The 25889-nt window shown below is 51.0% G+C and overlaps 2 protein-coding genes across 3 annotated transcripts; both read right to left on the reverse strand.

Annotated features, from left to right (window-relative positions):
* Positions 1–4958: 4958 nt before the first annotated feature.
* Positions 4959–13412, reverse strand: RCN3 (reticulocalbin 3). The gene is made up of 7 exons (XM_036885481.2): positions 13286–13412; positions 12622–12875; positions 10670–10872; positions 9406–9578; positions 8631–8691; positions 5828–6027; positions 4959–5516 (listed from the first exon to the last, which is right to left on the reverse strand). The coding sequence occupies exons 1-7, from the start codon at positions 13289–13291 to the stop codon at positions 5409–5411; spliced, it is 1005 nt and encodes a 334-aa protein (XP_036741376.2). The 5' UTR covers positions 13292–13412; the 3' UTR covers positions 4959–5408.
* A 572-nt stretch (positions 13413–13984) lies between these two features.
* On the reverse strand, positions 13985–20002 carry FCGRT (Fc gamma receptor and transporter). Of its 2 annotated transcripts, none has more exons than XM_036885479.2 (7): positions 19886–20002; positions 19219–19305; positions 18686–18934; positions 18291–18566; positions 15248–15517; positions 14536–14652; positions 13985–14305 (listed from the first exon to the last, which is right to left on the reverse strand). In XM_036885479.2, exons 1-7 carry the CDS (start codon positions 19974–19976, stop codon positions 14226–14228), a joined length of 1170 nt encoding a protein of 389 aa, XP_036741374.2. In that variant the 5' UTR covers positions 19977–20002; the 3' UTR covers positions 13985–14225. The 2 variants fall into 2 exon arrangements, with proteins under 2 accessions (XP_036741374.2, XP_036741373.2); XM_036885478.2 differs by having other exon boundaries at positions 18686–18937.
* Positions 20003–25889: the final 5887 nt, after the last annotated feature.

Below are 25889 nucleotides of genomic sequence, written 5' to 3' on the forward strand. Positions count from 1 at the left end.
CAAAAGATGCTGACCCTGTGACCCAGCAATCTTACTCCCTTGTACCAGACATGCCAACACACTCAACAAAATGTGGACTAGAATGTTCACTGCAGCCATATTTGTAATAGCTCCTAGTTGAGGATGACCCAAAGATTTATGAACAATAGAATTTATAAACTGTGGTCCATTTGTAGGGAAGTACTATACAGCAATGAAAAAGGAAACATCTGCCCAACACATATGGGTGTCCACAGCTTGTGCCCATGTCTCTATAAAGTAATAAACAAGCAAACTATGCTGTTTGAAATCAGGATAGTGGCTACCCTTGGGGAGGTGGTATCGGTCCTCCTAGGGACTGATAATGTTCTGTTTCCTGATCTGAATATTACTAACAAGTATATTGTGCACTTTGCAAGAATTCATTTCAACAAATACTTGAGTTTTGCACTTTTGTATACATATTTTATATTTCCATAAAATTTACCTAAATTCACAATAACAAACATGTCCTTGGTAATTTGGCAATGTCTATCAAATTCATAAATTCCACATGTAGGAATTTATCCACCATTAAACTCATGGAAAATGCTTAGCACCTTCTGTGCAGCATTGTTTGTAAGAGAAAAAAACTAGAAACCTAAATGTTGGTCAGTAGTACAGAACTGGTTAAATAATCCACCCAGGGCCTGTTACTCAGCTGTTAAAAAAAAAAAAAGGAAGAAAGAAAGGAAATGAAGCCATTCTTTGCAGACTAAGTTGAAACAGTTTTCAAAAGGAGTTCTTAATTACCTTAGTGAAAAAATAATAATCTTTAAACATTACAAAAATCTAATACAATAAACTCTGTACCACTCCTCAAAAAAATAACAATAATCTTTAAGCATTTTAAGCTGAAGGATTCTGATTCAAAAAAATTTGCTAAGAAAACAAGAAAGGTAGAAATATTGTCACCTGCCATTTCTATTAAGAAGAAGAAAAGTAACTTGTGTGTGATTTGCTTAAATCTGTGTAGATTTTCAATGAAAGAAACACTGGCTGCTTGTGGGAAGGTGAATTTAATGGAAGGGAGACTTGGATTTTAGTACATAGCATTTTACACTTTTATAACTTTGTAGCCTATGATTATATTGCCAAAAATTAAATGTAAGCAAAACATTCAGAAGATTAAAAACGAACTTCCGAGAAGAGGCACTAAGGGTGACAGGTCGATGGGAAGTTTTCTGTCAGAAGCTGTTCTTTACAAGTAATTTGTTATGTGTATTATTTTGATTATAAAACAACAAAAAATATTTTCAAACATGCAGTTCCTAGAGATTCACAGATTTGCCCTTCCCTTTTCATGAACCAGTTCCCCACCTCCAGCCACTAGGGGGCAGTACATTGCAATTAAAAGCTTGGAGTCAGACAGTAGGATTCCGATTCCAACGCTCCTACAGATAACAAAACGATTATAAACTCTGGATAAAACAGAGAACAGTTACCTAAAGGCACTGGGAAGTGAACAAAAGCAGGCAGAAACCCGGAATGGAACTGATACTCAGAAAAAAAGGAAGGGCAGTGGGTGAGTTTCTCATTTGCACAGCTTTTGTACAGGGGTGGGTGGGGCAGGTTCTAGTCCATATGCCGTAAGCGGCAGCTAAAGCAACAGCTGGAAAATCCAGTCTTTCTATCTTGAAGCACCATGGCAACAGGAAAGTGAGGTATATACCCTGGAAAAGAGAGAGCCAGAGAGGGGGTACTCCAAATATTTTATGTAAACTCTGCTCAAACATCTAGCTGGCCCTGAACCACAACTGCATGGGAACCCAGTGTAATATAACTGACACCAAATGAGATGGTGTTTTTCCTACATATATGCATAACAGTAACATTATACCCAGCAGTAATAGTAGTGTAACTTTATTCGGGTACCCGGACCCGATTCCAGTGTGTGAAAGTATGTGGGAGGGGGTCTTCGCACACATACTGACACCAAGCAATTCTCGAACACCAGCAGGGTATCGGAGAACTCAACTCAATTCTGATGCTCTCTGCCCAGAGACAGCACCAGATTCCCAGTTAAGGGCTCCGTCCTACATGACTGCCCTCCACCCCCAATTCCAGACGCCAGTCACAGGTCCCAGGCTTGGGACCTGTGCTTCTGACCTACAGATTGGAGGTTCCCACGACCTCCCTCTTAGGTTGGATTAATTTGCTAGAGTGGCTCACAGAACGAGGGAAAACATGTTATGTTTACCAGTTTAATAAAGGATACAAGTTGACAGCCAGATGAAGAGAGACAGGGCAAGGTCCTAAATAAAGGAGCTTCTATCCTTGCGGAGATTGGGGCCTGGGTGGCATGTGGAGGCCTTTTGGTTCCCCAAGCATAGAAGTGCTCGCTGACCAAGAAGCAGGATCCAACCGAGCAGACCAAGTAAAGAAAACCGCAGAGAGACAGAGAGAGAGATGGAGAGGGAGAGAGAGCTCTCTTCTCACGAGTTTTGTGATGGCTTCATTGCACAGTCATGTTTGACTAAATTATTGGCCATTGGCTGATTCATCTCCAGCCCTGCCCTTGGATGGGGGTCCAAAAGTCTCTCATTAACATGACAAAACACCTATTTCACTTTTAAGACTGCAGTGTTTCCAGAAACTGTGGATGAAGACCAACTATACCCGGGAAATATATATTTGGTTATAAGAATGACCAAATATGTATTTCTTATAACTCATTATATCACACCCAGCCAAAACTGAAAAAAAATGATCTGAGACTTCAGCTACAAATCTCACCAGAGAGGTAGTTTACAGAGATTATAGTTCATGTTCAACCATAGAGATTAAGTTAAAGTGTTACTTAAAAAAAAAAAAATCAATACTCTTCAGAGGAACATAACAGACTCCAGAATTTCTCAGTGTATCCAGTATACAACCTAATATTCCTCAAAATAGAAACATATATGACCCATCTCAAGAGAAAGGGCCATCAGTTAACTGAGACCAACCTTGAAAGACTCATATGTTGGAATAAGAAGGTTTTTAGAATTGCTATTATAACTATGCTCAAAAACCCAACAGAAAGTATACATGTAGTGAGTAAAAAGACAGAAATATTAGTGGAGAAATAAAAAAAGAATGGAATAGAAGTTCTTGAATTAATGAATTCAGCAAGTTAACAGGGTACAAGGTTAATATACAAAAATAATCATATTTTATATTCTAGAATGAATTGGAACATGAAATTTAAAAAGAATTCTATTTATAATAGCATAAAAACCATAAAATGCCTAGGGACAAATTAACAAAAGATATTAGACCTTTACTTTGAAAACTACAAAACACTGTTGTGAGCATTTCAACACTTCAATCAGTGGATACACTATGTTCATGGATAGGAAGACAATATTGTTACGCCGTCAGTTCTCCCCACATTGGTGTATATAGGTTTACAGTTTTGCCCTGGGCAATTCCCATCTCTTCTTCCAAGAAGGAAAGAATAATACTCAAATATGGGCAATCCATGACTTGACCCATAAAGGGGATTTTTATTTTTATATTTTAGTTGCTTATGATTTCTTAAAGTAATGGCATTTATTTTTAAGAGCAGTTTTGGGTTTACAGATAAATGAGTGGAAAGTGGTAAGCGTTCCCATGCATACTCCTTAACCCACCCTTAGTTTCCCGTATTAGTATTTTGCATTAGTGTGGTATTTTGTTATGACTGGTAAGCCAATATTGATACATTATTGTGAACTAAAGGGCATAGATACATTAGGGTTCACTCTTTGTGAGGTACGTTCTATGGGTTTTCACAGGTATAAAATGACATCTAGCCACCATTTTAATATCATACAGAATAGTTTCACTGCCCTAAAAAATCAGGGGATTCTTAATTGAAATCTATTGTGCATAATAGTGCACACATCAACCATGGACAGTTGGATGAATTTTTACAGACTGATCAGGCCCAGCTCCCCAGACCCCATCAAACCCATTCCAGTCCCCCCCACCAAGGAGGAGCATGATGCTGACTTTGATCCCTACTTAGTTTCGCCTGTTCTTCAATCTCCTGTAAATAGGATCATGCGGGCGTGCTCTCTTGGCATTAGCTTCCTGCGCTGAGCATGCCGTCGGTGACACTCCTCCATGCCGCTGGCAGCGGAGATCATTGTGATGCTGCCGTGGCCGTCCCGGGGTGAGGGCCCCACGGTGCAGTTATACCTTTTCCGGGGGATGAGCCGGTGGATTGTTGCCCGTTTGCAGCTATTACGATTAAAGCTGCTACAAACCTTATTTTGGTGACCTTAGGCTTATATTTCCATTCAGAAGCTACCAGGTGTGAAACTGCTGGGACGGAACTAAGGCATGGTCAACTCTAGAGGAGACTTTAGCCAGTGGATCTCGTGGGGCTGAGAAGGAATAAATGTCTGTAATGTCCTCCTATCCTACCCCTGCCCCAACCCAGCCCCCAAGAGACTGGGTTATAACCCACGTCAGCTCACAGCCACCCTCCACTCAGAGAGTAAACTCTGTGCCCATGAACTTACAGGGTCTCTGCCTGTCTCATGTCCCACCAAACAGCAACCAGGATGACATGCCCGCAGGCCCTGTATGATAGATCCCAGTTTCCTCTCTGCTCTCTCCCCCTCCCCACCCCAGCCTCACTTACCACGGGCACCCCTGCCTCAGGGCCACTGCACTTGCTGTTCCCTCTGCTGGGACCACTCCCTCCAGACCCCTCCCCGCCCTGTGGGGCTTCGGCCTTGCCCGGCCACTCAGAGAATTGCCATTACGCGCTAGCGCGCGGAAGGCAGAGCTTTCTGTCCACTTTATTCACTGTAGGATCCAGGCTGCTAGCTTTATTTTTTATCTCCAGGAACACCTTAAACTCTGCCAGCACCCAGACCTGCCTCTTCAAATGCCTTCCCCTCCTTCAGCCCTCAGCCCCCAGTTCATCCCCAAGGCCCCCCCGTCACCCCCTCACAGAGACACACAGGTGGGACCCCAGCACTGGTTTATTGTCTTCCTGGCAGAGAGGCATCCGTGGGCACATGCCAGAGGGCTAGCGCCGGCCAGGCTAGGCAGTGTGTCTGTCTCTGTGGTGTGAGGTTCGGGTTTGGAGCTGGGGTGCTCAGTGGGGGCTTTGGGAGGCTGAGCTTGGTGGGGGAGCCCTAGGAAGGCTGGGAGATTCTCCCAGTAGAAGTGGGAGGTCACTCACCCTTTGGGCCTGTGAGCCCCTGGGGTGGGGAAGAGGGACCTGGGAGGGATTGTGGTATCTCAGGGAGAGAAGGTGACTGAGTGGGTCCCTGTGAGCCCAGGGGCAGGGGGACAAGGGGGGGGTGTCCGCATCCTGCAGGGCTGGACGGAGAGGGGCCCCTGTCCTGGGGACCCTCCTCAGTTCATCCCATGGGGCACAAGGCTGCAGTGGGCACGCGGGGGCTCGGAGCTCAGAGCTCGTCATGGTGCCGTGTCAGGTCCTCCCCGTAGTTGGTGGCCTGGCTGCCCACAAACAGGTTCCAGTGGCCCAGGATCTCAGCTTTGCTCAGACGCCCGTCCTGGAGGGTCACAGGTCAACGGGGAGAACAAAGGGGCTCTGCCTTTGAGACCCCTCTCTGAACCCACGTATGGTCCCCCAGGTCTCCATCCCCCTCTCCCCGAGTCCCTGGGTGTCTGTCCCCCTCTCTCTGGGCCTCCATCCCCTTCTCCCTTGGGTCTCTGTTCCTCCCCTCCCCAAACCCCTCAGTCTCTGTCCCTCTTTCTTTCCCCTGCCAACCAGCGACCCCAGCAGCTTCAGGCCCAGGTCTGGGTCATTCTGCACACCCGGTGCCATCAGCCCCCAGGGCCTGCCAGCCACCCGTCTGCCCACCTTGTCCATGTCGCTCTCATGCAGCAAGTGGTTGGCCTCCACCAAAGGCTGGTCCTGGGCAGGGGGCAGCACCCAGTGGCCGACTTCACTGCCATCCAGTCGCCCATCCTTGTTCAGATCCCGGAAGTCCCGGAACTGCTCCCGCTCGGTCTGCACCCAGGCGGGCTCCTCCTCCCCAGGCTCCGCAGAGTACAGATCAGCTAGGTTTGGGGAGCAGGGCCACATCAGGTGGTCCCGCACCTGCCACCCAGCCTCCAGTCTCCACTCTGACTCTTCCTGACCACTTTCTTTCCCTCAGTTTCCTCTTCTGTTTAAATGGGCTCAATAACAAGCCCAGCTTACAGGGGATCGTTAGGCTACATGTGAAATTGACTGGCTTGACCATTTCATTGATTGCGTGATCAGTCTGATTGAGTACACATGAATTCCTGCACGCACTGTGGAGCGGTGCCGGCACTCAGTTGGCACCCCAGGTGAAGGAAGAATGTGTGGAGAATCTTCCAACCAGGTAACAGGAGACACTATAAAGCCACACTTAGAACAGCTCATGTCACTTGAAGACTGTCCCAAGGTAAGCAGGTGCTTTTTGTTAATATAAGAAATTGTCATTTAATTTATTATTAATTATTATATATTATAAATTATTGTTTAATAGATATTTGTTCATATAAGAAAACTACTCACTAAAATCAAAAGAATGTCCTAAGGATGGTTGGCACTTCCCAATTGTTTCAATTATTTGTAAGTGTTTGAAAAACTCTTTGCCCCGGGGACTGGCTTGGAGAAAGTACTCCACAGATGGATTTGGAAGACCTGACAACCTGACCTGCCTTTTTACACCAGATCCAAGGCCTTGATAATTAGGACAGAATGCCTTCCTCCAGGGCCCTGCCAGGGAGCTAACACAAGGATTTCAACAAAGACGAGCAGGCGCTGGGCACACAGTCAACCTTGAGGAGCCGTGAGCACATAACTACTTCCTTTTTTTTTTTTCCTAATGGTCCTAAGTCATCATCTTTCTTATAGGAAATAAGGGCAACAGTAGATGAGAGTTGTGTGGGCTTTTTAAAATTGTGGTAAAAGCCACAAAACATAAAACTCACTCTCAGTGACATTTAGCACATTCAGAGTGTTGTACAACAACCACTTCCATCTAGTTCCAGAACATCCCATCCCCTCAAGAGGAAATCCCCTTTCCATGAAGCAGTTACTCCCTCCTTCCCGCTCCCTCCAGCCCCTAGCAAACCAGTCATCTAATTTTATCTCTACGAATTCCTATTCTGGACATTTCATATAAATGGAGCCATACAATAGTGTGGCCTTTGGCATCCAGCTTCTTTAACTTAGCACCGCTCGTTCAAGGGTCATCCACCTTTTAGCACATATGAGTATTTCATTCCTTTTTATGGCCAAATAACAGTCCAATGTATGGATAGGCCACCTTCCATTTCTCCATTCACCCATCAATGGGCATTTGGGTGGATTACATACGGTCATACCTGATGGGTGCTCTATTCCCCCCACTTACAGATGAGAAAACCGAGGCTCAGAGAGGGCGAGGGACTCATTCAGTCACATGGCAGGAGGGGCTGGTAGGAAGCAGGCAGGCTGGCTCTGGAGCCCATACCCTGAAGCACAGTGCACCCCCACCTCTCTCACCTTCCTGGACATGCGTGGGTTGGGCCTGTGACGCCTGATTGTACACCTCAATCATGTCCTTCCCTGCACTATTCAACAGTTCAAATACCTTTCTTCGAGGGATCCTGGGGTCCTGCCCATGTCTGCATCCCCAGAGCTCCACAGGGAAGGAAAGCAGCCTAAGGGTCAGGGCAGGACCCTGGCGTCAGCCTGCCTGGACTCAAGTCCTGCTCTACTTCAGTCAGGTATCTATCCCTCTGGACCTCAGCTTCATCATCTGTAAAATGGGGTAATGATACCCAAATCATGGGGTAGACGTGGGCATTAAGTAAATTTACATGATGTTGACCACTTAGAACAGGATCTAGCACAAGGTAAGAGACTGTGTGTCCGCTACTGGTATCATTAGATGGTTAAATGGTGATGCGTGAATTCTTTCTTACCAAAAAAAAGGAAAAAAAAGACTTCTATTTTCCTTGCACATGTAAAACAATAAATTATGCTTAAATAAAAATGTCTTGCCTGTGGATTTGTTCCATAAAAACATCCTATAGAAAAATGTTTTCAAATTTGTAAAAATGTCCATGCTTAACAGCTTTCCCCTTAACTAAATTATTTGACCCAAGGGCAGGAACAGAGGCAGAGCCAAGGGAAGATCTGGGGGTGTCACAAGGGCTCCTCAACATCCTGAGTACCAGGAGACACAGCATTTGCTGTGCAAATGCCGGGTCAAGACAAGATTCTGACGTCCCACCCCAAGCCAAGGCAGCCCCTGAGCCCTGATTTTACAGAAACTCCAGACCCTCCCCGGAAGAGACCAGGTCTGTGATATTCTCTGCTGTATCTTCAGTCACTAACATGTATTCAATAAATGTTTCCTGGTCCTGGCACACAGCAGGGTCAGGATAAAGATTTGCTAGGCCAGGTAAACAGACACGCTCAATCAGTGTTTGCTGGGCCTGGCACATGTGGGTGATCAATAAATGCTTTTGGGACCTGGTACACAGTAGGTGGTCAATAAATGTTTGGTGGGTGTGTGAACTCAAATAGCATCCCTGTCCCTGCTTCAGAGGGCCCTTGATCTCTTACAGGTGAGATCCATTAGGCCGCCCCAATGTTCAGGAGAGGACAGGAGTCCTCTGGGAGGGGATCCAGCCCCACTCACCGATGTACTCCTCCACTTGGACGTAGCCATCTTTGTTCTTGTCCAGATCCTCCAGGGTTTCCTGGGGAGAAAGAGGCATTGGGGCTCTTCCACCAAGTGAACCCTAATGTTAACTACAGGCTTTGGGTGATAAGGTGTCAATGTAGGTCCATCGATTGTAATATATGTTCCACTCTGATGGGAGATGTTGATTTGGGGGAGGCTGTGTGTATGGAAGGCACAAGGTATATGGGAAAAAATCCATGGACCTTCTGTTCAGTTTTACTGTGAACCTAAAACTGCTCTAAAAATTAAAGTCTATTGGGGAAAAAAAAAGAAAAAAGAAAAAATATCCTTCTACTATAGAACAGAGAAAGGGTCGACAAAAGAAATATAAAGAAATAAAAAAGAAGATGGGGCAGCCGGCAGGAGTGGCCTTAGAGTGGACACTCCATGTGTGTGGGGTTGTTTTCTTGGGATTCATCTAGGATTGGGGAACCCCAGGCACTTCTGAGGGGTGTGGTTTTCTGAGGGCAGGCCGGGGGCCTGGAATCCAAATGTGAGTACAGGAAGGGGGAGGCTGGACCAGATTAGACCCTGGGCTGGCAGGTCAGGGTTGGGAAGATGGAAGGTGTCACCCTCCACTGACCCACATTTGCAGTCTGGGTTCCCTGCAGGAAGTGCAGGAGGACCAGGTGACCAGACCTCCCTAGATAAGTGCTTGGTGGCTGGCTCTGGCACCAGAAGCTCGGGGCCTAGGAGTGGGTAGGGAGCAGTTCCTCAGGCCCTCACTCACTGCGATCACGATGTCCCGCATGTGTGGGAACTCCTCAGGATGCAAGAAGGCAGTCAGTTCCTCCCGAGTGGCCATCGAGTCCCCGTCCTGGTCAGCCACCCGGAAACGCCGCTCATCCCGAGCCAGCATCTTCTTGTATGTCTCAGCGTCCTCCACATCGTGAAATTCTTCACCTGGGGCAGGAGGGATCTCAGTGAGATGTGCTTTAATGGCAGGGATGCCAGGCAGGTTGAGGACAAAGACAAAGAGATCTAACGCAGGGAACTCAGGGCAGGAAGACCTCCACCCAATTAATAATTAACCTAGGTTCAATATTTGTATCTATTAGCTCCCTTGTAGCGAGAGCTTATCATATGCTAAGTTCTTTACCCACAAAATTGTGTTTAATTCTCAAAGAAGCAAGTAAAGTGAGTGCTTTCGTTCATTCTCACTTTATGAAGGAAGAAACTGACTTCCAGAGAGAAGAAATAACTGGCCCAATGTCATGTGGCCAGGAATGATGAACTTAGGTTGACACTGGTCCATTGGACCCCAAAGTCATGCCCCAGTGCAGTAGGTTATACTGACTCAGGTTATGGACAGAGGAGGGGAAGGGCATTTTCAGCAGAGGGAGCAGTGTGTGCAGAATATATGGAGGTCTGAAGGGCATGGTGAGCTCAGGGGAACTGCAGAAGATCCATTTGGCTGGGGCAGAAAATGCAGAAAAACAAAGGCGGAGGGACGGGCCAGGCTGGGCTGAGGAGGTGGGACTCTCTCCTGCGGGGCTGGGGGAGTCATGGGGAGACTGTGAGCAGGGGAGGGTCAGTATCAACTCTGGATATGGGAAGACCCCTCTGGGGATATATAAGGCTGGAGGGTGAGGCTGGAGTGAGGGTCTAGGAGGAAAAGAACAAGAGTCGTGGGGGTCCCAAGGCTGCAGCGTGGGAACAGGGAGTCATCAGGCAGAAGAAATGGCTTTGGGGTTCTCAGGATGAAAGGTCAGAGGCCAAGAGTCAGGATGAAGACATGGGGAGGAAGAGGTCCCTGATCAAGGATCTAAAGTCCCCAGTCAGGCGGTCAGACAGGTCGTGGACGTCAAATAAGCCAGAGATTAGGGACTGGGGATTTCAGAATGATGCGTTCTTAGAAGTGAGTAGACCCTGGTCAAGAGTCGGAGGTCAAAGGTCGGGAGGTTCTGGTTAATGGGCTACAGGTTCTTAGGGTGAAGGTGTCATAAAGTCCAGGGTCATGGTGTGTGTGTAGGGAGCCGGGCCTCGCCGCGTACCGGGCGCGTAGTGGCCATAGGTGGCGTTGCGCAGCTCCTCCCAACCCACACGCCCGTCGCTGTCCGTGTCGTACGTGTCCCAGGCCGCGCTCACCGAGTCGCGTATGTGCCGCTGTTGCGTGTGCGCGATCCACGAGCGAAGTTCGGCCAGCGACACCCAGCCATCCCCGTCCCCGGCGCGGTCCATGCGGTCCACGATTCGCCTGTGCGCCGGGGCGGGGCACAGGTGAGGCTCGGTCCCGCCCACCCAGGCCCTGCCTTCGCCCGGGTACCGCCCCGCACGAAAGCCACGCCCAAACTCGAGACACACCCCCATATAGGGCTGCAAATGCTTCTCCAGAACCTCCCGTAAACCAAGGGGAAGAACCTATCATTGCGGGGCTGCAGCCAAGCTCAGGCTCCTCTCCCAAAGGCGATCACGCCCTTTCCGAGACCCAGTGGGCCCACGGCTGGCACTGCGGTCCACCACACGCCCGGATCGAGCTAAGAACTTACAAGCCGGGCCCCTCCCCCCACTCCGGCCCCTCCCCCACACGATCCATTCCTAGCAAGATAGGGGGCGGGGCGCCCGCAGGGACCCTGTCCCGAGATCTCTGAACAGAACTATCCCCACCTACCAGAGCTCTCTCCGCCTCAGGCCTCGCCCCATTCCCCGCCCCCTCCCTCGGCTCGGCCGGCCTCCGGACTCTCATTAACCGCGCCCCTGCTCCGCCCCGTCCCGGGCTGCGCGGGTCAGTCTTAGGCTCCCCTCCCTCCCGTCCCGCCCCACGCCTCATCCAGCCCTTTCCCCCTACCTTTTCCTAGCGGTTATCAGGCCCTAGGACCGTGACCGGCAACCTCGGGGTCTCAGCCTCCACCACTCCTATCCCGCGCTCCGGCCGGCTCCTGCACCTCCCGGTCTCACGTCAAGCCCCCTCTCTCCAGCGGTGCCTGTCGGCTCCCAAGTCCCTCGCCCGGCACAGGGCCAATCCCCGCCACCAGCTTCTAACACCTCCCCCACCCTCTAACAGAGCCCACAAGTAGCGCTCCTCTCTGTCACCTCCCTAAGCCCATGCCACCCAGTCTCCCAGGGCCGAATCAGAGACGGCCTTGCCCAGGTCACCGCCCGCTCCCGCGCCAGGCCTTCTCCGCTCTAATCATGCGGGGCGGGAGTCCTCAAAACTCACACACTCTACCCTGAGGTTGGAGCTGTTGTTAAGAGCGTGGGCACTACAGCCAGCCAGTCTAGTTTCAAATCCAGCTGCCTCCAGTTGCTGGCTGTGTGACCGTGGGCAATTCACTTAACCTCTCTGTGCCTCCGTTTCCCCTCTGTAATATGGGGTTAACTAATAGAACCTACCCCACAGTGTGCTTATGGGGACTAAATGAATTAACTCCATAAAGCACTTAGAACAGCGCCAGGCATTTGCAGTGAGTGCTATGCGAAATGTGTTAGCCTCCCTGCTGCCTTTCTTCCCCCATCCCTTTCACCCAGGCCATATCCACGCACAATCTCCCAGCCAGCAGATCCGGCCACGACCTGTCTTGTCTCCCACATGGACTATTGGAATCGCTTCCTCGCTGGCTCCTTGCTCCTTGCTCCCTATGATCTGTTCCCCATATGACAGCCAGAGGGATTCTGTTAAAACCTAAGTCAGCTCACATCCTCCCTCTGCTCAGAGCCCTCCCATGGCTCTCAACTCACTGAGAAAAGCGTAAGTCTTCATTGTGACCCAAAAGGACATGACCTCTTTGTTTCCTCTCTGCCATCATCTCTCCCCCTTCCCTCCATCATCGGGTTCCAGCCACACAGAGCCTCCCTGTTCCTCAGACATCAGACTGGCTCCTGCCTCAGGGCCTTTGCACTCACAGTTCTCTCTTCCTGGAATGGTATTCCCTCGTGTACCCAGCATTACCTTCCCTGAACTCTGTGCTTAGTCACAACCCTGAATCCCCCTTCATCCCTCTCCTACCCCAGGCGGGCTCTGCTCTCCTCTGGGCTGAGCTGGTCGAATTCCTTGGCCACTTCCCGTCCCAGGAAAGCCTCATGGTCGTACTGGAAGTTCCCGTGGGCGTCATCATGAGGGGCCTCGCTCAGGGGCGCCTCCTGGTGCACCCTCGCCGAGCCATGGGGGCCCGCGTCAGGAGACGGCTTCCCGCGCGCCCCCCGCCTGAGCAACAGCAGCAGCAGGAGCGGCAGGAGCGCGGGCCGCCACGTTATCAGGCCCTGCGGAGTGACGGAGGCGGGGGTCAGGGGTCCGGCGGCAAGGGCGGGGCGGGACGCAAGGCCGGGGGCGAGCTGGTGCGAGACGGAGATGCAGCTGGCCTCAAGTTTGGGGCTCGAGAAGGGCTTGGGATGGGGAAAAGGGGTGCGAAGTTCTCAGAGGTGAAACCAGCTGTGGGGACCGAATCTTCCGAGGGAGTCCCAGGTGGGTCCCAGAACCTCAAGTGTGGGATTCATGCAGGAGACGTGGCGCCCTTCCCACGCAAAAGGCAGGGCGGGGTCGTGGCTGGAGAGGAATCATGCAGGCTCCCGGGCGTCGCTTCTAGCCTGGACCCTAATCCTCTACCCGGGGACCCTAACCGTCCTCCTAGGCCAGGCCACCCACCCCCACCTCCCTTTACCCCGTTAACCACCTTCATTTCGCTGTCCAACTCGGCTCTTCGTTCTCCGAATAGATGCCCAATTTGGCGGCTTTTCCAGCCAGGCCCCGCCTCCCGCAGCCACAGGCCCCGCCCTCCCACCAATGAGCGCTAGAGGACCCCCACGGGGCGGGATCAGAGAGCGACGGGACGTCCCAGGGGCGCCCCTCGCCACGTCCACAGACAAGAGTGCGGACCACGGGGTTCGGCCCTGCCCCTTCCCAGGGCAAGCTGGGTGGGCGACGCTGGAAGAGGGAGTCTGGGAGGACTACGACTCCCGGCAGGCGTCGGGGCAACTGCCCAACCATCTCCAGTTCTTCTAGCTGCAAAGCCTCATGGGAGACTTTTTTTTATCTTTCCCTTAGTCAACATGGTTTTTTTAAAAAAGGAACTAAGGTGCCAGAAGCAGCATCCTCTTCCGTCAAAGAGGAGCAACTCCTCTTCCTCTCTGCCAAGAAGTCAAGTCAGACTCCAGGTAAGAATTCCTCAAAATGCCTGGCACAGTGTAGGCATTTCAGTGTCTGTGAAACTTACATGAGAAATACATGAGTTGGTATATAAAATTGGCAGATACCACCACGGCAACCCGTTAGCCTCAGAAGAGATCTGAAGGCCCAGGCTTACACCATTTATTCCTCCAACCCATTCCCTTACCTCCCTTGCCTAAAAGTTGAAATGATGAGGACACAACAATTCGGGCCCAAACTCATGTTATAAGGGGAGGTAGAAAAGAGCCATGTACATCAGGAGGGGAAAATGAGGCAGACCACAGGAGAAATACCAAGGGAGGACACTGGGCCCAGCACTCCTTCTGAAGGCTCAGAAATGCCAGGATTTTGGAGGTCTCACAGCATGAAAGGGGCCTGACTACATTAGCTCGTAGCAGCCAGGATGGGGGATAACGATCTGGCAGTTGCTGGGAAGGCACTTTATCCTAAGAGTCAGCATCCTTGGGCAGGCCAGGAGTGGGCAGGAGCGCTCCTATGTCGTCCCCACGGAGAGAGATCCAAGGAGCTGAGGAAAGAGGAAGTGGGGAGGTCATCAGAATCTCTGAATCTGTGCCTCTGCCCCTCTCCTGTGTGTGTGTGTCTGTCTGTCATACTTTACTGGGGGTTTCTGTCCCCCTCGGGGTCTCGCTCCCTGCTCCAGTTGTGTCCCCCACTCCGCATCTCTGTCCCTCTGTCTAGATCTGCCCCCCCAGGTCTGTATCTCCCTCTCTTTTGAGGTCTCTTCCCGCCCCACACCTGGCAGCCCATTCCTCATCCTTCTCCACAGCAGAGCTCCTCCCGCAGCTGCTGCCATGAGCAGCAAGAGGCCGACCACGATTCCAATCGCTGGCACCGAGGACTTGGCTGGTGATTCTGCAGCCAGAAAATGCCACGAGTTATTAAATGGACCCTCCGCCCCATCCAAGTCCCTGGGGGTTCTCAGTCCCTCCCACCTTCTACAACTTCTGGAAGTGGGTGTGAGCAGAGGTAAGGCTGGTCGGCTCTGTTCTGGGTTTGGGCAGAACGCCCCCATGTTGGATGTAAGGACCAGCCATGGCAAGAGGGGTCCCAGTCACATTAGCCAACGGACCTGTGGTAGCAAGGCAGCTGGTATTCCAACTCAGAAAGGAGAGGTGGGCACAGAGCAGCAGCAAGTCAGACTCAGAGAGGACTGGCAGTAGCAGAGCAGTACATGGTCAGTCTTGGCGAGGACTGGCAGCAGCAGACACCATGTGGTCAGACTCCAAAGACCAGCAGCAGGATGGAAGGTGGTCAGGGGAGAGCAAGCAACACAGGGCAGAAGCCTGCCAGGCTTTGGAAGAATTGGCAGGAATGGGCCACGAGGCAGTCAGACTGAAGGAGAACTAACAGCAGTGGGGTGGAAGGTGGTCAACCTCGGGAAGGAGGCTGAAGCAGAGAGATAAAGGCAAGCAGAAATATGGAGCATCATCGCCCAGCAGGTCCTCACCCAGCTCCACAGTGAGTGGCTGGGCCAGCCCCGCGTGCTGCACCAGGCAGCAGTAGTGGTGCTCGTCGCCACTTCTCACTGTTAGTGATGACCAGGCATGGAAGGAGCCGTCGCCATTGGGGCCATGGTCGCCCTCACCGGAGCCCGCTGCCAGCCCATTCCGCAGGAATCGCAGTTGCAGCTCCGGTGGGTAGAAGGAGAAGGCACTGCAGGTGAGCACAGAAAAGCCGGGGCTGCCCGGCCGGGCCTTCAGGCGCATAGAGGGTGGCTCTGCAGAAAACAGGCAGACAGGCCTAAGCCCCATGCCCACAAACCCCCAGGGCTGAGCCCAGTTCAGAGCTGCGCAGGACATACCACTATACCCAGCAGGCTCCACCATGTGCTCTGAACTGTGCTGAGCCTGGAGAATATAGTAGTAGGGGAAGAGGATCTTCCCAGGGGGACAGAGACCCAACTTATCCACAGTGAGGTAATCATCTTTCACTCATTCCTTCCTACCATAGACACCTACTGAGCATCTATCACATGCAAGGCACCCTTGTAAGCACTGGGGACACAGCAGTGAACAAGACAGACAAAAGTCCCTGTCCTCAGGGAGCTTATGTTCTAACGAGAGACAAATACTTGTCAGCAAATAAATGAAAGAGAAACAGGGTATGAAGAGGGAAAATAAGACAGACCTTACAGTCACTAAAAGACAGTAAGACGATATTATGAAAAATTTCATGCCAGTGCATTTGAAGTTTAAATGAACTAACTGGACAAGGTTCCTGAGATACACAACCTTCTAAAACTGACACAAGAAGAAATGACAAATTTGAGTAACCCTCGAACTATTTAAAAATGTTAATCCACATTTAAAATTTTCAACAAATGAATTCCCAGGTCCATATGACGTCCCTGGTGAATTCTTCAGAACAACTAAGGAAGAAATAATACCACTGTTACATGAATTCTTCCAGAGAATAGAAAAAGAGAAAACCATTCCCAGCACATTTTATGAAGCCAGTGTAACCTCAATAACAAAACCGCACAAGGACAGTAACAAGAAAGGGAATTCAAGGCCAATATCTCTTACGAAAATAGACTCAAAATCCCTTAACAAAATATTAGCAGGCAGAATTGAGCAGTTTATATAAAGGATTATACATTATCATCAAATAAAGTTTATTCCAGGAATACAAAGTTGATTTAACATGATCATTTGATAAAATTCAGCACCATTTAAAAACTAAAAACAGAAAAACTCTTTGCCAGCTAGAGTTGAAGGGAATGTCCTTAATTTGACAACGGGCATCGACAAAACACCTGTAACTACCACAATACTAATGGTAAAACTTTTACAATGCTTTCTCTGTGAGTTTGAGAATATAAGATGTTCATTATCACCACTCCATTTAATGTTGTACTGAGGATCTTAGCCAGTGCAATAAGAAAAATAAATAGAAGGTATTAAAATTAGAAAAGAAAATAAACATGTCAAAGATGACATGATCCAAAAGAATTTACAAAACATAAATAGAAATAAGTGAATTCAGCCAAGTTTCTGGATACAGGGGAAATATGCAGTATATAAACTAGCTACAAGCAATTCAAAAATGATACAACTCAACAAGAAAAACAAACGAACTACTGATACACATAACAGAAATGAGTCTCAGGACACAAGGGAAAGACGTCAGACACAAACAAGCATATGCTTAGGGTCACGTGAAGGTCAAATTCAGGCCAACACTATGGTGACAGAAATCAGGTTAGTTGTTGCCCTTGGGAGTTATGGAATAGGAGGGGGCACAAGGAAATCTCCTGGGGTGCTGGAAATGTTTAGATCTTAATCCGGAGGGCAAGCACATATAGGCATATATTAAAATTAATTGGTGTATATAAACGCCAAATAGCTATATTGTACACCTGAAACTAATATAATATTATGTTGACTGCACTTCAATTAAAAATAAAAATAAAATAACTGAGCCATGTACTTTAGGTAGATAAGTTACATCTGAAGAAAAAAGAAAAAAATTAAAGATGCTATTATGAATGAACGAATGGACAAAAAAGAGTGCCATGAGAAACAATAATGGTGGTGGGATAGTGGCACACTTTAGCCAGGGTGATCAGGAAGGGCCCTGCAGAAGAGCTGACATCCAAGGTCAAACCTATAGCCAGGACCCCATAATGGCAGGATCCCAAGGAAGAGAATCACAGCAGAGGGAACAGCAGGTTGAAAGGCTCTGAGAAGGGAAAGAAGCTGACGTGTTGGAGGGATGGGAGAAGGCCGCTAGAGCTGGGGCATTGTGGAATGACAGTGGCAGAAAGCAGCCAGACCATGTGGGGTTTGTAAGCCAAGAGTAGAGTTTGGAATTTAGTCTAAGACTTAGTGGGGAGCTATTGTATGGTTTTAAGTAGTGGCAGGCTGGTAGTTCATTTATGTTTTAAAACATTCCTCTAACTGCTGGGTAGAGGACGATCTGTACTGAAGGCAGAGATGGAAGCCATGACTACAATGTGAGGAACATGAGCACAAAAGAGCTCTAACTCCAGCCCCTGAGAATCCCCCAGACCTGTGACTAGTTAGCGCAGAGTGATACGCGCTGTAAGGGAGGTCCCACAGGCACTGGGTGCATCCTAAAGAGGCAAGCACAAAGCCTCATGGGCCAGAGGACTCTCCCTGGCTGTGACAGAAGGGCGGCTGGAAGAAGCTTGGCGAAGGCAAAGAAATGGGAGGGCTGGTGTGAGCTCAAGGAACTCCCGTGATTCCGGCTGGCTGAGTGGAGCTGATGGAGAAATGTGAGGCCGAGGCGGGGACAGAGGTCACTTGGAGCCTCATGCCAGGGCTGAGGAGCTTGAGCTGTGTCCTAAAGACTCTGGGAGGGCTGTGTACAGGAGAGGAGCACAGCTCTGGGTGTAGAAAGACCCTCTGGGCCTGTGGGGGCTGCACTGCAGCGGTGAGACTGGAGGTCAGGAGGCCAGGGAGGAGGCTGGGGGAAGAGGATGAGGCCTGGGGCATGGGGATGGAGAGAGCCTTCGGGAGGTCGCTCACCCTTCCACTCCAGGTTTCCTCGGCCCCTCTCCAGATGGCCCAGCAGCCTCTGGGGGCAGGAGTAAAGCAGGAAGGTCTTCTCCTTGTTGACTGTCTCTGGCTGCTGCATCCACCTCTTACTGATGGTCAGGGTCTCAGGCCAGTCCCCATCCCAGATGCCCCTCTTGGGGTCGAACACCATGAAGTCCTCGCCGTTCAAGGCAAACTTGGCCACGGGCACCGAGGCATTGTCAGGACCCAATTCACAGCCCAGCAGGCCCTGCAGGGTGTAGGGACCTGGGATGCCCAGACAGGTGAGCAGGGCCCAAGAGCAAGGGCCCCCACCCCTCCTCCCTCAGATCCAGGGATCCAGGCCCCCAACCCCTCCTCACTCAGACCCCAGGGTCGAGTCTCACCTTCCTCCAAGGCTTTAAGGGCTTCGAGGAAGAGCTTCTCCTTGTTCCTCAGGTCTGTCGTCTCTTTCTCCCAGTACCAGGACACCTGGTTTTCCCAGACCCACGCCCCACAGGGCTCAGCCTGGGCCCGCAGGTTATTGTAGCTCAAGTACTGCTGCGGACCCAGCCAGCCTGATGCCCAGAAGGCAGGAGTCTCCGGGGCAGGGGAGGACACCGCCGTGAAGTGGTACAAGAGGGAGAAGTGGCTTTCTGCTGCGGAGACACGCGAGACAGCAGATGAGGGGGTCCTAGGCTGGGAGCACGACAGACACCCTGACAGGACGATTGAACCCCAGATAGGGGGACGGACCACAGGAGGGGGTACAGAGACCCAGAGAGAGGGCACAGGTGGGCCCCTAACCGAGGACTCCGCACCGAGGGAGAGGAACGTGATCAACACGCGAGAAGGAGGAAGTGCCCGGCCCGGGCGAAGCCCCCGACTGGGCTTCCTTCGCCCCCTCCCGGCAGCGGCGGCGCGGCCGCGGGCCCCTCACCTGCGCGCAGCGGGCCGGGCAGAAGCAAGAGCAGGAGGCCGAGCCCCCAGGGCTGGGGCCAGGGCGCCCTCATCCTCGGCGGGAGACCTGGGGCGGGAGGCGGCGTGTGACCCGGCGGACCGCCGCCGCCGCTGCCCCCCAGCTCCGGCGGGGCTCGGCCACCGCCCGCGGCCCTCGGCGGGAGGACGGCGCGCGCCTCCTCGTGAACTTTCACCCCTTAATTTGATCCGCGTTGGTTAATTAATTACAGAGCCTGGATAGGCTGAGATTCCCTTCTCGGGGCTCGGGCCCGCCTCCGCCTCCTCCTCCCGCGGGCCAGGGAATGCGGGGCCCCAGTCCCTCCTCCTCCAGACCCGGCCGCCCGCGTCTCCTGCCTTCCCGTCCGTGGGGCCCAGCGGTCGGGCGCCCGGCCCCTCGTTCCCGCAGAACCAGTCGTCGGGGCCTCCAGCCGCCTCCTCCCTCGAACCCAGGAGAACCTGGCCCCGACCCTCTCCTCCCTCAGCCTCGGGACCCCCAACCCCAGGCCCTCCTCCCCCCTCGGACCCAGGGGTCCAGAAGCCCAGCTGTCTCCTCCCTCAGCCCCGGGAGTCTGCCCCCCACCACCCCCGGCCCCTCCTCCCCGGGACCCGGGAGCCCCAGCCCCAGCCCGGCCCCCCGGGTCTGGCACCAGCCCTGCTCACGGCAGCAGCAGCCACGTCCCCTCCGCGCCTGCAGCTCCTGCGGGCTCCCGTGACTGGAGACCCCAGTTCCTCTCTCATATCCTGTCCGGAGACTGCTCCCTGACTCCAGGAATATCCAACCCCGCCCCCCAGCTGCAGGGCACACCCCAGGCCCTGGGCCCAGCCTCTCTCCAAGTGTTTGTCTCTGCCTCTCTCTCGAAACTTTTGTCTTTTTTTTTTTCTTTGTCTCTTTCTCTCTTGCTCTGAGGGTGTCAGCCACCCAGTGAATTCTTGACAAACTTGGGAGTAGAACCGAATATTGGAGGTCTCTGTGGGTCCCCTTCTTACCCCATTGTACCCCCAGGCCTTCACTAGCTCCTGCTACAATGAAAGTTCTCCCGAGACTTCTGTATTTCCTCCTTCAAGTGTCCTCTTAAAGTGCTCCTAATGTGCATGAGTATCTTCTGATATAACCTCAGTAGCACCAGTCCCCATATCCTCCTATCAGGGTTAGAGACCCCTGCAGCCACTTGTCCCCAGCCCACACTGCTTTTTTATTGCTTCCCTTCATTTGCTTTATTGTGGCAAAATGCACAAAAGCAAGAGCAGGAGACCGAGCCTTGTGATTAGATTCACCTTAGTGACACTAAGTGCATTCACAATGCTATGCAGCCTTCATCAGTATCTAGTTCCAGGACTGTTTCATCAGTCCCCAAGGAAACCCCGCACACCCTGAGCAGCCCCTCCCCCTGCCAGCCCCCAACAACCATCAATTGGCTTTCTGTCTCCATGGATTTGCCTATTTTGGACATTTCATATGAACGGAATCACACAATATTGTAGCATTTTCACGTGGCTATTTTCACTTATGTGCTGTTGTAAGATTTATCCATGTTGTGGCATGTATCTGTTTCATTTCTTTCCATGGCTGAGTAATAGTCCATCATATCACATATGACATTTGGTTTACCCACTGATCAGCTGATGGTCATTTGAGTAATTTCTATGTTTTGGCTCTGATGAATAATGACACTATGAACATTTTCGTACAAGTTTTTTTTGAACAGCCATATTCAGTTCTTTTAGGTATATACCCAAGAATAGAATTACTAGGTCGGGGTTCTCTAAAGGAACAGAGCTGACAGGATGTGTGGATCCATATACATAAAGAGACTTGTTTTAAGGAATTGGTTCATATGATTGTGGAAGCTTGGCAAGCCCCAGATCTGATAGGGGTGGTTAACAGGCTGAGGATTCAGGAAAGAGCTGCTGTTCAAGTCCAAAGGCAAGCAAGCTGGAGAACCAGGACTAGCTGATCTTGCAGATCAGATCGTCAGAGGTGGTCTGCTGGCACAATTCCCTCTTGCTAGGAGTCATTTTTCTTCTGTTCAGGCCTTCAACTGATTGGATGTGGCTCCCCCACATTATGGAGGGCCGTCTGCTTTACTCAAAGTCCAGTGATTTTGGTGTAAATCTCACCCAAGGACACTCTTACAGAAACAGCCAGAGTAACATCAGACCAAACATGTGGGCCCAGTGGCCCAGCCACATTGACCCATGAAACTAACCATTACAGATGGTTACTCTGTTCAATGCAATGAGGAACCTCTGGTTGTTTTCATTATTCTCCCTGGGTCCTGCTAGAATGATGCTGAAGGTCCTGCTTCCATGTCTCACAAGTCCTACTAGAGCACCCTTAGCTCTTGCCTAGTCGTCCACTCTGTGTCCCGTGGGTTCTGGCTTTGTTCTAAGGCACCATCCCATCAGCCCCTGGGCTCTCATTTTAAAGGCCTACTGTCATGTTCCTTAGACCCTGATATAAAGTGAGCAATGTCTTGTGACAATGACCCCAGGTACTTGAGCTTGAAATTATCACCCTGGGGTCCCACTGATGCCCTATGTTAAGACACTTGGGGGCCCTACTTTAATAAGACACCCCAGAACTTATATAATTTCTCCCTGACTCCTAGGATGATGTTCCTCTAGTCCCACTCTGAGGCCTGTCGGCCCAATAAGATGGTCCTAAGACCCCATGGCCTCACCCAGCGCCCGGCCACACTGCCGCTGGAGCCCCAGAGCACCCTTCATGGCTCTGCTGTAATAAGTAACTTTTACGCTGGTGCCCCTGGAGTCCTATGGGATCATTACCAGAGGCCCCTACCCTGCCCTGGGTCTCTGGTAATCGCAGGCCCACATGTTTCTTGGGTCTCCTGAGAGTATGCTGACACCCAGAGATAATGTCTTCAGAAGCCTGTGCTAGGACCACTAGCGCCCTGAGGCCAAGTCCTGATACCACGCTCCTGGGACCCTAGCACACTGCCCCAGCTTTCCCAGAGGTCCAGGTCCCTCCGTAATGCTCACATCTCATTCACCTGTCCTTCAGCACCTGCTTCACCCATCTCCGGGGATCTCCTCTAGATCTTCTTGGTCCTGTTATACTGTCCTTTCAACTGTCACTTCAGCCTCTCAGGACCCTATAATACCCACTGGGTCCCAACAAAAGTGCTTTGATAAAGTGTTCCCAGGCTCTACAACACTCTGCCCTGGATCCTACTAAGACAGGTGCACTCTTCCCTCACGTGGCCTGGAGGCTTCACCAAAATGGCCTTGGGGTGTCCTCTCTAAACTCCCTGGGCCTTGCAGGACCCTATTTGAGTGCCTCTTAGCCCTACTATGAATATGAAGTCTTCAGGGTCCTGGTGAAACATTCCAAGGGCCTGCTCTTCTGCATCTCCCAGGACCATCAAAGCGCCCAAGAGGCTCTGGGAAAATTCCCGCAGGCTTTTACCCACGTGTCCCAGGATCTTGTTTCAGTGGCCTCCACAGTGGTCTTAGGTTACTCTGTTAGGTTTCCTGCTGCATCTGTAACCAATAACCAAACAGACTCAGTGGCTCAAAAGCACACAGATTTGTGATATTACACTTGTAGAAGATGGTCATCTGAAATGGTTTGCAGGGCTGGTTCTTACTGGAGCCTCTAGAGGAGAATCCGTTCCCTTGCCTTTTCCGGCTTCTAGAGGCCGCCTGCGTTCAAGCCCCTTCCTCCAGCTTCAGAGCCGACAGTACAGCACCCTGTCTCCTCTCTGAGCGACGAATCCATCCTTACATCTCTGACTGTGAACCTCCCACCTCCCTCTTATGAGGACTCTTGTAATTACATTGATTCCACCTGGATAATCCAGAATCATCTCTCCATCTCAAGATTCTGAATTTAATCATCCTGCAAAATCCCTTTTATCATAAGGTTACATACTCACAGGTTTTGGGGGGCTAGGGCACAGATATCTTCAGGGGACCATTATCCAGCCTACCAGTCACAGACGGTGCCTCCCTTGTGCCTGCTAGAACATCTCCATTCTCATCTCCTCTCCTTCCTGTTATAATGGCCCCAGAGTTTAGCAATGAGGCCTCTCAGAGCTCTGCCTGAACATTCCCCGTCATGTTCCTCTTTTCTGCTACAAAAGAAAAACCTCAAGATGTCTGGGTGCCCACTGGTGCCCAATTTCTTCTAGGTGCCCTGGGCTCCTGCTGTCTTCAGGGGCCATTATAGCATCTGCTGTCTCCTATCATATCCCCAGGGTCCCGCTCTAATGATCCCTACCTGTGCCCTCAGACCCCCTGGGGTCCTGCTATGTCCCCAGGGGCCTGTTATAAAGGAAGAGAAACCGTGGCAGGACCGGTTTGGGTTACATGATGAGTGTGGCCCAGTGCCAAATGAAAATGCCCCTTGTTTCAATTTCAAGCCGGTCCAAGCAGAGCGTTGAACAAAAGCATCGGTGCCTTCTGAACAACCGCGCAGACTGCAGGGCAAGCTCACCCTTGAAGTGCCTTGGCCCCTGGGGTCTGTGTACTATAAATAGCCCCTGGCAGCTGAGTTGTGCTTAAATTGCCACCTCAATAGCCGCCCCTCCTCTCTGCACCTACGCCATACTGCCCCCTACTGACCCCAGGAGACAATCACATATGAGTTCAAAGCCTTTTGTGGGTTGTCTTCTCTGAGACTGGGTTTCTTCATCTGCAAAATGGGGATAACTGTGCTTACCTCAGTAGAGAGGCTTCAGCAAAACAAAGGTTTGACGTGGGACATATAGTAGGGCGTGGTAGTAATACCTGTTCCCCTTAATGCACCGCCCCCTTCCCCGGCTGCTGCTAAGGTTCCAGGGGTCACACTGGAGAGGAAGCCCTCCCACGCCAGCCCCTGGACCTACCTTGCTCACTTTTGCATCCTCAGGGGTCAGCACAATAAACAGTTGCAGAATGAATGACGGTAATGAATAATCCTGGGCTGATTTGATACACCCCTAAAACTCTTCTAGAATGGCTTTAGTGTCCTGCTAGAATGTTCGAGCAGAATCTATACTGTAGGTCTGTTTTAATATGTAAAACAGCTGGGACCTACTATAATGTTAGACCCTAGGGTTCTTCCATGATGGGCTAGGACATGGCTAAAACATGGCAGTGGGGCTGCACACACACACACACACACACACACACACAGAAGCTACAATTAAATTTCCCTGTACTCCACTCAGAGACCTTGGGTGCCTGCTATGCAAATATCCATGGGCCCAGTATGATAAAACCCAGGTATTGGAACAGTGCCTATTATAGGACCCCAGGGTCCCACTGTAACCCCTAATCATTAGGTCCTGCCAAAATAGACCACCACAGGGGCTGTAACGATTACCAGTGTGCTTGTAATGGAGTATTTTCGTGGCCTTATGATAAGTGCAGGGCCATGCTACGTTATGATACCACCCAAATCTGCTGTTTTTGTATAACAGGCCCAACTCGTGCTGTCATCATAAGCCCAGGCAGGACCCTGCTGTAAAACTGTGTGTGGATCTGATTTCCCTGTGAATAGCAATGCCACTGGAGCTTCCTATAAGAGGCATGCAACAGAATATTCCAGAAGCATGCTAAAATAGAATGAAGATCCCATGCCAAACCACCAGGGCTTGCTGTAATAGACCCAGGATTCCACAGCCATACAATACCTCTGGGGCCAGCTGCCAAAGACTCGTCCTTGGGCCCACCTGAAAGGCCCCAGGGCCTGCTATACCTATACCAAGATACCACTGGGCCTTTCTCTAATCATAGGGTCAGGGCTGCGGCATAATCTCTTCCCTAAGTGTCACTTACCAAAACTAGTTACCCCATTAACTAACAACACGAGCGTATTTCATCCCCCGAGTAAGGCAGGGAGGCAATTTTCCCTGTTTTACAATTGGGGAACTGAGGCTCTGTGGTTTGCGGGGAGGTCATCTGCTCAAGGTCATGCAGCTAACGAGTGTCAGGGCTAGAATTCGGAAAGGAGCCTGCAGCCCTGATGCTTACATTTTTGGGGTTTCTGCTCCTAGTCTCTGCTGCCAGTTATTCTGTGCCTTGAGACCTAGAGATCAAACCCATCCTGTGAGAATGTAGGGATTTACCTTTAAGTTCATTCATTCACTCACTGAACAAGTATGGAGGAATTAGAGCTTGTCCAGTCACTGTGGATGCAGAGATCCCCGTGCATTGAGTTTGCATTCCAGTAGTCAACAGGTAAACAAACATCCATGCAGTATCATGCAGGATTTGTACAATAAACACACAAATATGCAATGCACCCGTCTGGCCTCTCTGTGTAGGATGATAAAGCAGGGATGGGAGGGCTGGAGGGTTTGTCACTTGGAAAGAGGTTGGTGAGGAGAGAGTAAGGCAATGAGGGACAGAGCCAGGTGGAAAGCCGGGCTCAGAACCTTCCAGGCAGAGGGCACACCAGTGCAAAGGCGCAGAGTAGTGAGCCAGTGTGGTGGGGCCTGGCAGGCTGAGGGAAGGAGGGAGCGAGGCAGGCAGAGGGCAAAGGAACGCTGAGGCTGTGACCCAGACCCAGAACTGTCATCTTTTAGTTGTCAGTCATGATCCCTCTTCAGAGGAGAGAACTGGTGCAGCCCCGAGGGTCTTTCCCCTTGTTCTCTGAGACCTGACCCACCAGGCCTGGGCAGCCACCCCCAGTGCACACCAAACACA

The sequence above is a fragment of the Manis pentadactyla genome, chromosome 15 (genome assembly GCF_030020395.1).
Source record: "Manis pentadactyla isolate mManPen7 chromosome 15, mManPen7.hap1, whole genome shotgun sequence".
Taxonomy (NCBI): Eukaryota; Metazoa; Chordata; class Mammalia; order Pholidota; family Manidae; genus Manis; species Manis pentadactyla.

Excerpts from the sequence above, each read along its gene's own strand:
- RCN3 (XM_036885481.2), bottom strand. Across the intron at positions 10,873-12,621 it reads GAGAGCAGAGCCCGCCTGGG|GCGAATCGTGGACCGCATGG; the intron begins GTAGGAGAGGGA and ends CCCGGCGCACAG. Across the intron at positions 8,692-9,405 it reads TGCGGGACATCGTGATCGCA|GAAACCCTGGAGGATCTGGA; the intron begins GTGAGTGAGGGC and ends CTTTCTCCCCAG.
- FCGRT (XM_036885478.2), bottom strand. The coding sequence starts at position 19,976 with ATGAGAGAGGAACTGGGGTCTCCAGTCACGGGAGCCCGCAGGAGCTGC. Across the intron at positions 15,518-18,290 it reads AGGAAACCTGGAGTGGAAGG|AGCCACCCTCTATGCGCCTG; the intron begins GTGAGCGACCTC and ends TGTTTTCTGCAG. Across the intron at positions 14,306-14,535 it reads GATGAGGAATGGGCTGCCAG|CTCCTTGGATCTCTCTCCGT; the intron begins GTGTGGGGCGGG and ends CTCTTTCCTCAG.